Source organism: Gracilinanus agilis, chromosome 1 (assembly GCF_016433145.1).
Source record: "Gracilinanus agilis isolate LMUSP501 chromosome 1, AgileGrace, whole genome shotgun sequence".
Lineage (NCBI taxonomy): Eukaryota > Metazoa > Chordata > Mammalia > Didelphimorphia > Didelphidae > Gracilinanus > Gracilinanus agilis.
In genome coordinates, this window is record NC_058130.1 from 614,921,640 (window position 1) to 614,933,650 (window position 12,011).

General features: G+C 37.1%; 1 protein-coding gene across 1 annotated transcript in view; it reads right to left on the bottom strand.

Moving 5' to 3' along the window:
* Positions 1 to 2,563: 2,563 nt before the first annotated feature.
* The window catches only part of FARS2 (phenylalanyl-tRNA synthetase 2, mitochondrial), a 433,185-nt gene continuing 423,737 nt past the window's right edge, over positions 2,564 to 12,011 (bottom strand). Inside the window, exons 5-6 of the mRNA XM_044683724.1 lie at positions 3,473 to 3,633; positions 2,564 to 2,569 (exon numbers count right to left, since the gene is read on the bottom strand). Of these exons, the coding sequence (XP_044539659.1) occupies positions 2,564 to 2,569; positions 3,473 to 3,633 (167 nt within the window). The remainder of the gene's footprint in view (positions 2,570 to 3,472; positions 3,634 to 12,011) is intronic.

Consider the following 12,011-nt stretch of genomic DNA (forward strand, 5'->3'; position numbering starts at 1 on the left):
TTTTAACATTCAGTTGAATTTTTCTTTCTTGTCTCTTTTAAATCACAAAACTTTTAAAATCATTCATAAACTCATGGGCAAGTCTGTCTCCTAAACGTAAATTCTTAGATTCAGTAACAACTTTTAAAGTATGCATTTATACTGCATATATTTATTCACACCATCCTTTCAACCTGACAACCACAAATGGCAAAAAACAACTACTAAAAAATAACCAGGAGAACTCATCAAAAGTAAAGGGTGTTTGTTGTGACTTGGCTTGAAATCGACTGCAGCAAAGGGCATACAAATAATAAGTTTCAACAAGAAGAGGTGAGGTGAGGATGATGTATAATGTGGAAGTCTATTTATCACCACCCTCAAGTGTAATTTTAAATCACAGAATCTTAAGAGTTGCAAAGGACTTCAGATAGTGTCCTTTACCGCCACCTCACTTTACATAAGATGAAAGTGAGATGCTGAGAGAATGGGCAACCTGCCCAAGGTCATGCAGCTAATTTGCTCGCAGAATGGAACAAATCTTCCATAAATTCATGATTCAATGTAGGCATTCTTCTGAACAGTGCTAATTGCAACTTATTCCTGCTCTCTTATCTTTTGCAGTTCTTCTGCAAAGATCTTATCTTGGGCACTTTCTTCCTAATATTTTCATATTTATGGAGTTCAAAGTCATACTCAAGCTATCCAACTTTTATATCTTATTCCCTATATATGAACAGTTCACCTTATATTCTGATCATACATGGTCTTAAAGATGTTTTCTAAACCATGAAACAGTAAATGAAATAACAACAGTCATTTATCTTTTTTTTTTTTAACCCTTAACTTCTGTGTATTGGCTCCTAGGTGGAAGAGTAGTAATAAGGGTGGGCAATGGGGGTCAAGTGACTTTCCCAGGGTCACACAGCAGAGACGTGTCTGAGGCCGGATTTGAACCTCTTTAGGCCTGACTCTCAATCCACTGAGCTATCTGCTGCCCCCAGTCATTTATCTTTTGAGATCTTACATCAAAGTCCTTTGGCTACCTTAAAAAGCTAGCCCATTCATATTTATAGCTTGAACTCAACAATAAGGGTTCTTTAATTTCCTTGGGTTATATGCAGTGAGTATCCTCACCGTAGAAAGATGAAGCTACTGATCCATCATACAGACATTTGTTGTGCTTCCATGAGTGTTGATAGATTTGTTATCTTCCAACCTTCCCTTGCTTAGTCTTCCTGAAAGCAACATGATCCATTTTGAAACAGATAGGTCAGGAGCACTGGATATGGTCAGAAATTGAACCCTATGGAGACAGCTTCGAGAAGTAGTCAAAAGTGATGACTCCATCTTCTATGGAAACTCAGACCACAAGCACACTGAAGCTGTGACCTGGGGCTTCCCTAGCATGGTGCTTCCAGCTGAGCTCAGCACCTACCTAAATGCTTCTTGCCAATGGTTTTTGCAGTGAAGTATTTGGTGTAGCCATCTTAAGGAAATGTATTCTTTCTTCTATTCCGTTATAATTGTTCTTTAAGGCTTAGCTCAACTTAGGTATAAAGGTTTCCTTGATAGCAGTAGCTGAAAGTGATCTTGACCTCATTCCATTTTTTAAAGATGTCTTTTACCTACCCCTTTTCTTTGCCACTAACAATTCCATTCTACAATCACAAATAGGAATATAAAGAATCTCCTTTATTAGATGGTAAGTTCCTTGAGTGATGCTATGTTGTTTTTTTTCGTCATTGTATATCCTCAGGGCCAAACACAGTACTTTGCATTTAGTAAGTGTTTAAGCAGGTGTTTGGTGATTTTCATTGAATTTTATCAGTTCTTTGATGCCCATACATGTCCCAATTAAAACCCATCCTACTAGATTTGATCTGCCCTTCTAGCCTGTCTAGATATTTTTTAATGTTTTTTATTAAAATGTTTTTATTTGAATTGTTTTAACCATTTACTGTCTAGATATTTTATCTTGTATCTTGACTGTCATCCTATATGGTTAGCTAAGCACCCCAAATCTATGTCATGTGTGACTCTGATAAGCAAATAGTTGATTAATAAAAATGTTAAAGAGCATAAGGGCAAGCAAGGGTCTCTCTGGAGCATCTTGAAAGATGACATTGGCCCATGAAAGCCTCTTCTGATTCTGATAGTTGGTCAGTTATGAACACATCAAGTGGTACTGCTGTATCATCTACAACTTTCCATCTTTCCCACAAGAATGGCATGAGAAAACAACTCATAAACTTTGACTGGTCTTCATTCTTAGCCAGAAATAGTCATCCCCTTATGCATGAAGAGAAAGATTTAACCAATAACAGATAATTTTCAACAGCATAAGTTGCAAATTTAAACACCCAATAAGCAGGACATAGGATATACTGTGGGAACTCAGAAAAACAATAAAGGAATTTTTCTTAAGGATTGATTATTTAGAAATAATTTTAATGTGCACACATTTCTTAAATGGTCTAGATTTTAGTTGTACCCTTGGTAACTTTGCCTAACAAATTCTTCAGTTTTGAGGTTATGCAGAGATGACTACCTGGTGAGAATGAAGGTGGAAATATAGCATCTCTTAACTCTATGGAACAAAAAAGAGGAAATAACACTGATACATGAGACAGAGTGTTTCTAACTATTTTTTGAGTTCACTAAGATAATGATGGTGCATATAATGGAATCTGGTGAAGGAGATCACAAGATCATAAGATCTTGGATCACAGAATTAGAACTAGAAGGAGTCTTAGAGGCCACTGAGTTCAGTCACATAATTCTATATATGAGGAAACCATGGCAAAGAAAAGTTAAGTGACTTAGCAAACTATGTCACACAATTAGTAAGCCTCTAAGGTGAGATTTGAACTCAAGTCTTCCTAGCCACAAATCCATTACCTTCACTTACCTTCATGAGTGTATAAGTGTGTTTCAATTTAAAATTAGGTTCAAGACTCTAATGCCATAATAAAGAGTGACAATCATTTTGTATAAATTAACATTTAAGACTCTATGAGATGAAGTCTTTTATACTGGGATATTAATGATCAACAATCATTATACTTGGTATACTGAATGATGCAATGAATTAACTTTGGACAGTTTAAAGTCAGTCTCATCCCCACTTCTGAATAGTCAAGGGATCATAAGGAAGTCAATTTACTTCTCAGACCCTCAGTTTCTTTTTTTGTAATAGAACTATAACAATATAATCACCATGTACTTTATCAATGCATTACTACCTCTATTACCTTCTCAATTAAAACTTTTCTCTAGCCACAAATAGCAAAACAAATATTATACAATCAAATCCTCATTGTTTATTGTTAAAGCTTGTTTCTTCCCAAGTTCTTGGTCTTTTCATTTTAATCAATATAAAGAGCAATGTACATTTATTAAGTGCCTACTATGTGTCAGACATAAGTACTAAGGAGAAGTGCTAAACTTATAAGAAAACATATACTCAAATAATTCTTGTGAATGTTCTTACCTGAAATTGTACATTCTGATTAATATCAGAGACATAGAATTGTTTCAAGAATCTCTCATCTTCACTCCAAAATAGGCGAATGTCAGGGATATTATACAGGATCATGGCCAGCCTCTCCAATCCCAGCCCAAAGGCCCATCCAATTTTGTTTTGAGCACCAGCTTCAATAGAAGAAAAAAAAAATAAAGTGATAATCTAGGAGCTTAGAGATCCATGCAATATTTTCCTGGTGTTCATTACAATCAACTGAAAAGTACTTATTAAGTATTTACTATGTTCCAGGCACATGCTAAGATACTAAGAATAAAAGTAAAATGAAAAAACCCCTTGGCCTAAAAGAGGTTATATTCTAGTGGTTGAGCCAAAGCACATGGAGTGAATATAAGATAACATAAACAGAGGGGATAGAAAGTCAACTCAGAGAGGATGCCACCTATAGCTGAGGGTGAAGGGATGAAGGCCAGAAAGGTCTATTGGAGTGGATGGCACTTCAGTTAAAAATTGAGGTGAGAAAGGAGAGAATTATCATCATCAAACATTTTATTAAGAGCCTACTATATATGAGAAGTGTACTTCTTTTGAAGGGAACAAGTAAGTATAAAACAATATGAGGAAAGAGTCAGAGCCAACATGGCAGAGGAGCAAGAACAAAAGTGAGCTCTCCATCAAAGCTTCTCCAAGCAATTCTAGAAAACACACCAGACTAAAATCTGATGGGGAAATCAAAGAAAAAATTATGATGAATTATTTTCCAGCCTAAGTCAGTATAGGGAGATAGAAAGAGGCACCTATGGGCACTTTAGATGGGGTCTAGCCAAGGGCTCACAGTGCATAGCACTCCAGCAGAGGGAGAGACTACGCACTGAGGTAAGAACAGAGGTTTTGTATTTGAAGAAGATATCTTGACAAGAAGACATACACTGAGGCACCATGAGCTCATACAAGCTGAGGGAAGAGGTACAAACTGGAAATTTTGCTGCCCATTACCCAGTTTTGGGTCACAGATGTTGGTTGGACTGAGAAAGGGACCTGTGCCCAGGAATGAAGTTCCAGGGTACAGAACAGTGATTATCTCTGATTAGTACAATGAGAAATTTAGAAACAGACCCTGTTCAATAATGTGTGGCACAGACCCCATGTACAGATCAGGGTATCAGCTTTAACTTATAGCCTTCTCTGAAGCTTGCATAAGAATAAAGAAAAGGAAACAGGCCAAAGGGAAGCTGTCCTCTGAACTAGCAGTTTCCCAGTAGGATGATAGGGGCTAAGTCTAGCCACAGTCTATTGTTGGTCAGCTCCAAATAAACCTAGGTCATAAACTTGCCAAGCTCAGAACAGGAGGGAAGCAATCAGACTTTGACCTAGATGATACTACTTTGGGAACAATGACTATTTACAGATTCCTAATCTGAACTGTCCCCTAAGAGCCTGAAATAACATAATACTCAATACTCTAAGAAAGCAATAATGTAACCAGATGAGACCTTTCTTATAAAAGTCCATACTACATGGCACTAAATATCAAATCCAAAGCCAGAATGGAGGCCAGAAAAATGAGAAAAGTAAAAAAGAATTTTACTACAAAAAACTAATATAGTGATAAGGCCATTCAACCGACAAAACAAGAAGTGAATGGATCTAAAATATCTGAAAGAAAAACAAGGCTTAGACACAAATTCAAATAGAATCTCTGGAAGAAATGAAGCAAGAGTTTTAAAAAAAAGTTTAAAATGTTTTCATGAATGAAATGAGAGCACCACTGAAAAAAAATGGAAAAGAAATTATAAATAGCTTGGCATAATAGGCACAAAACCTTGCCCAATTAACAAAGTCCCTAAAAATTAGAATAGACCAAATAGAAGTCAATGATTCCACAAGACAATAAGAAATGTTAAAACAGTCAAAAGATTGGAAAATTAGTAATATAAAGTATCTCATGGCAAAAAAAAAAAATGACCTAGAAAACAGAATAAGAAAAGATTTAAGAATCATTGGACTACCTGAACACCATAAACAATAAAAGAAAAGAAAAAGAGTATCAAATTTTAAGAAATTTTAAAAGAAAACTGCGCAAATGGCAGCTAGGGTGGCTCAGTGGATTGCAAGCCAGACCTAGAGATGGGAGTTCTTGGGTTCAAATTTGACCTCAGACATTGCCTAGCTGTATAACCCTGGGGAAGTCACTTAACCCTGTTTGCCCTTACCACTGTTCTGCCTTGGAACAAATACACAGTGTTGATTTTAAGATGGAAGATAAGGATTATTGGAAGAAAGAAAGAGGCAGAGAGTAGGGGAGGGAGGGAAGGAGGGAAGGAGGGAAGGAGGGAAGGAGGGAAGGAGGGAAGGAAGGAAGGAAGGAAGGAAGGAAGGAAGGAAGGAAGGAAGGAAGGAAGGGAGGGAGGGAGGGAGGGAGGAAAGGAAGTGTAGTGCAAAGAGGGTGCATAACAGCCCTGAAAAGCCTGCAGAGGTTTTATCAGTTGATAGGGGTTTAGAATCTTGGGGAAGCTTCAGTTGACCTGGGAGACTCCTGGAGAGTAGGAGGGTCAATCTGAGCTCTTTCTTTGGGTTGAAACCTGGCCTATATTCTGCAGCTTTTCTCTTAAAAATGTGTTAGCTTAGTAATTTCCTTTGAATCTCCCTAACCTCCCTTATTTCCCATCTTCATTTTTCCTTCCCTGCCTGAATTTCTGTGAGGGTTTTGAAAGGAGAGTAGTTCAGAGGGTTAGTTTTAAACTTGATAGTTTAAATAGTCAAATAGGGCTTACCTTTGTTACAAAATTATCTATTGAATCATTGCATCCAATTTCCTAACCCCATTGATTACAAAACCACTTGAGAGCTGAGTTAAGGAAGGTCCTTTCTCAGTTTCACATTCCTGGCTCCCTCCCCCCACCTGAAGCTTTCTCTAGGCGGCTGTTAGGATTACCTTGTATCCTCTATCCTTTCCAATCAACCCTTAAATCAATACAACCCAGTTTGTCTTTTAATCAAAACCTTTGGCTACTTCATTAGTTGATTGATCAGATAGGGAGAAGGGAAGAAAAGAATCATATAGTCTCTGAGTCGTGAAGGGAGTTGGAGGTGTCCATTTTGGAGGAAGTGTAATCTCAATACTTCCTCTGAACTGTTCCTTTGTAAACCTGAGAAACTGACTAGCAGCCTTCTAGTCAGTTTCAAGCCATTCTTGGCTAGCCTTAACTTTTGTCTGTAGAAGTGCCCTTCCTGCTTGAGGGGCTCGGTCTGATTCCTTTTAGTGTCTCTGTCTCAAATCCTGTGTCCCAGTCAGTCTCTCCCAGGCTGTAACTATTTGCCAAATTATCTCATCCTCTCCCTTGCAGACCTTTATACATCCGTGTTTGTACTCCCTAAAATCAGCCATTCCCTTACTTCTCCTACCACCTTAATTTACCACCTCCATTATAGTGCCTTCGTTATCCGCTTTACTGCCTTAGGGATCCACAAGCCCCTATCCACAGTGCCATATCCCCTATTCACTCTACCTTTAGTCCCTTGCCTTGCCTTATCCTTCATTCCAACCATACCTCTGCCTTATTCCCTATTGCCTCTAGCCTATTCCTTTAATTACCTCCAGCCTTTGGTCTCATATCACCCCATTACCTCAGTACGTTATTACACTGCTTAATTCCCTTATTACATATAAAACTAATTCCCCTATTACATCATTGCCTCAGTTCCCTTATTACAGAAGAAAGGAAGGGAGGAAGGGAAGGAGGGAGGGAAGGAAGGCAAGATGGATGGAGGGAGAGATGGAAGGGAGGGAGGGAGGGAAGAAGGGAGGGAAGGAAGGAAAACTGCCCAGATCTTTTAATAGCAGAAGGAAAAATGGAAATAGGAAGTTACTTTTTAAAAGAAATTGCAAAATGAATATTTCCAGGAACATTATTGCCCAAATCCAGAGCTTCCAGGTCAATGAAAAAATACTAGAAGCAGCCATAAAGAAAGAATTCAAATACCAAAGAGCCATAGTTAGGATTATCCACAATTTAGTAGCCACCACTATAAAGAAGTGGAGAGCTCAAAATATTAAATTCCAGAAGGAGATATATATACTTATAAACAAGAATAATGTACCTGGCAAAACTGAGCATAATAAAGAGAGGAAAGTGGATCTTTAATAAAATAGAGGGCTTCCAATATTCCTGATGAAAAGCTCAGAGCTGTATAGAAACTCTGATGTTCAAACAGAGGAGTTAAGAGAAAAATAAAAAGGTGACCATGAACAAGGAAAGAATATATTAAAGAAAATGGGTAGGTGTATATGAGTAGAAGAATCTGGGGAAGGTTTATGGAGAGTAAATGATAAGTACAGAATACTGGAAAAATATGAGTAAGTCAAAATAAACTATACAACACTCCCCAAGAAATCAGTTGAGGGGCAAAGCAGAAAGATTTGACAGTAATTGTTAGAGCCAACGCATGTAATTCTTTTCTTTAAAAAGACCCCAGTGTGGAGACAATTGCTGTATGTCATTGTAGCAGAACACCACTTCTAGACTCAGGTTTCTCTCTCAATCATTATGTCTCTTAACTTTTCAGTACTGGAAAGCAAAATTCTATATCTTACCTCCAGGCAAAACAAAGATACTGTGCATAGTAAAAACCATGCATATATCCTGACAGGTTCACAACATCAAATTTTTAGGCAAGTACAACAAAACTATTTATGTTCTAAGAAAAAATATTATACAAAGCCTTTCAGCAAAACTCAACAAGGAAGACTCAAAGTAAGAGCTTCCTTGAGCCTTAGTTTCCTCATCTGTAAAGTGGAAATATCTATGGAACTTCAGAGGAAATGTTATGAGTATCAAATGAGACAAGTATGTGAAGTACCCTATAAACCTTAAAACGTCATAGAAATTATGTCATCATTATTTCAACAATACAGAAGTAGATTATAATTGCTTTTCTTCCTTTAAATTAAAAAAAGGCATGGTAAAAATTACAGGATTTATGATTTTCATGTGCTGAGGCAACTAGGTCAGGCAATGAATAAAGGACCAAGCCTACAGAGAGGAGGAAGATCTGACTTGAGACACTTACTAGCTGTATGACTTTGGGCAAGTCACTTAATCCTGTCTGTCTCAGTTTTCCTCAATAAAATGGGGTTGATAATAGCACCTATCCCAAGATTATATTGAGGAACAAATAAAATATTAATTGTAAAGCACTTAGCATAGTGCCTAAATTATAATATAATACTAATAATAGAAGTGTTTCAAATGTTAACTATCATCCTCATCCTCATTAGTATTAAATCTTCAGAACTAGTGGCAAGTAAAAACTGATTATTACTTATACCCAGGCTTTCTGTCTCTCTGCCTCTACCTCTCTCTCCCTTGAGGTAATATCTTTATTTTTCCTCCTTCCTTCTTTCATTTCCTTTCTTCCTTCCATGCTAATACTTTTCTAAAGATGGAAAACCAATTTTGATGCTCTGGTAACTGTCTCTATCCTTTTAACTGGGAAGTTTCCCCATTTCAGCTGAACTAAAAAGTCCCTTAAATGGGTGTCTTATTCATGTTTCCTACTTTATAGCCATTATCTCCATTCTTCCCTATGAGGTAGATAAGGCAAATAGGAGTACTTCCATTTTAGAAATGAGGAGAGAGTAAGGTCCAGAGAAGTTAAAAAACTTGTCATAAATATACAGTAATTAAGTGGTAGCAGAGGCGCTTGCACCCATGTAGTCTGACTGCAAATGCAGACTTCATTCCACTCTTCTATGCTCTCCCTAAGTCATAGAATACAAAGAACAGACTATTGGGGTAGGGATCTGCCTAAAGTCCTTTCTTTTTTTTTTCTTTTGTTTTTCTTAAGAGAGGCAACAGGATACAAAGTATAAGGAGCTGGCTTCAAAGCAAAGGAAGACCTAAGTTCAAGATCCATCTCTAAGTTGTAGTGACTATGTAACCCTGTGTAAGTTACTTAATATGTCAGTATTCTAGACCAGTGCTGTCAAATTCCAAAACAAATGAAGCCACTAAATTGTGTATAATGATCCTCAAAGGTAGCATAGTAACTTAGAAAAGCACATATTAACATCTATTGTTGTACCCAAATTTTAATACCCAGATTCGGTTGTGGCTGGAGGAATCACACTGACAATGCAATACACAAGAAGAGGCTCGTTTATTTACTAGCAATAGCTAGGGTCTGTAAGCAGAGAGGCATGCCTGGCCAACCCCGGGGCTTCTTCAGCCAGGGGTTTATATAGAAATATTTGGGGAAGGGGGGTTGGTACATACATCAAGGTGGTTTCAGGGACAGGGAGTCAGGAAGCATTTGGTAAACATTCGTTAAGGAGGTAAACATTTATCCGGGAGGTAAACATTCCTCAAGGAGGTGATAAGATAGCTTCATGCTGGAAAACATTTTGGGGGCCTGGGGTTTCAGGAGACTTAACAAGGTGGGGGCCAGGAAGCAACTTGCCCGGGAAGCAGCTTACTGAAAAGGCTGAATTTTAAGTCCAACACTATGTTCTATTGTACTTTTATTTTGTTAAATATTTCCCTTTACATTTTAATGGAGAACAAGGGCATTTGTTTGACACCTTTGCTCTAGTCAACTCTATGACTATAAGTTAGTTGCAATGGTATCAATCAATATTGCTAGAAGGAGTTTTCTTATCTGGGAGCTCCTTAGACCAAGGAAATCACAAGTCCAGGAACTATTTTTACATCATACAGTTTTTTTGGATTCTACTTTTCATACTTTGTATCATTTCATCCAAATCTTCCTGTATTTTCTTCTTTACTTAAAACAAACAAACAAACAAACAAAAAACCCTTTATCTTTTGTAGTATCAATTCTAAGCCAGAAGAGTGGTAACGGTTAGGCAACTGGGGTTAAGTGACTTGTTGGGGTTACACGGCTAAGAAGTGTCTGAAGCCAGATTTGAAGCTAGGTCCTCCAGAGACTCTATTGTGCTACCTAGCCATCCCTCTTCCTAAATTTTCTTTAAATTCTTCATATTCATAATTCTTTGTTGCATAATAAAATTTCATTCTTTTTTTTGTACTTTCCTTGAGGTCTTTATTTATAAATAGTTGTCTTTCTAAGGCACATGTTTTTATCCTTCAGCCTAGTTTCCTACACTTTCCTTATCCTCTTTATCCATCCCATTGTCTATTCATGCCACTGTTACTCTTTCTTCTAAATTTTTTGTTTAATTTTCACCCTTTACTTTTTCCTTCCTTATCCTAATTTTCTAGTTTTTTCTCTAATTCTTCATTGTAAGTACTGATGTTACTACATATGTGCTTAGTGAACAGGCTCTTATTCCATTCTTCATGATATTACTGATATATGCTTAGTGAGTATAATCATTTTTGCTTCAAATTTTTTTTCAAAAATTTTTTTCAAAATTTTTAGTCTTCTAAAGTTGGCCATTGTTGCCAAGGTACACAATGGCATCTCCAACAGAGAGAATATTTTGTTCCAAAAGTTCATTTCGCGTCAGTTGTTTGGAACTAAGAATTCTCATTTTCCCAAAACAATAATGTTATAAATGGCTAGGTTTTCAGGTCAGGCCACAAAAGCCTATTTAGCCTACAATACAGTTGAAGTATTACATGTTTGAGATGAAAAATTATAGAAAATGATATTATTGAAATACTAGTAATATAATTAATCAAAACAGAAGAACAATAACATTGTAAAAGTCTAGTTCCTTTTCCATATTAATCACAGAATCTCAAAGTTGGAGAGACTTCAGAGGTCTTAGAGTTAAACATCTGTTTGAACAAGAATTCTTTCTATTAAATCCCCTCTTCCCCACCCATCCCATTACTCCCCTAAATAGTCATCCAGCTTTCACTTGAAGAGTTCAAATGGCAGGGAACTCAGTATCTGACAAGGTAACCCATTTTGTGTTTGGATAGCTTTAAAAAGAGACCATCTCTTTGCATTCCCAGTGTTTAGCATATTGCATGGCACATAGCACCTGCTAAACAGGTCTATTGATGCACTGACTTGAGTTATTGAGAAATTTTTCCTTCTACTGAATTGAGAATCCCCTCTCAGTAATTTCCATTTGATTCTAGTTATCCTGGGATCAACAAGAATAAATCTAATCCTCTTTCCACATGTTTTCTTTGTTTTTCTCTGGGGTCTCAGTACAGAAGTTCCCTCCACTTGTGTAGGCCATCTGCAATTTAGTTTTAGAAACTTGTTCATTATAGTAAGAGCTAAAGTGACTTATCCTTGTTTATACCACTAGTTTGAGTTCGTCAGAGGCAGAATGTGAACTCAGGTCTCTCTGCCTAAGGTTGGCCCTCTGTCCAGTAAATCAAAAGGTCTCTTCTCCATAACATCCTTTCAAATATCTCTAGGACAGTGATGGGAAAACTTTTAAAGAGGGGGCCAAAGGAAAGGAAATGCTTATCTGTCAGTCTGTTTCTAAGGCAACTCTTTCAAACTTTCATTGTATTATATCCTACTCATTGTATTCATCAGATTAGAAATAATGTGTCTCTGCAGATAGAACATTTCAGGGGACCACATCTGGCCTGCAGGCCAT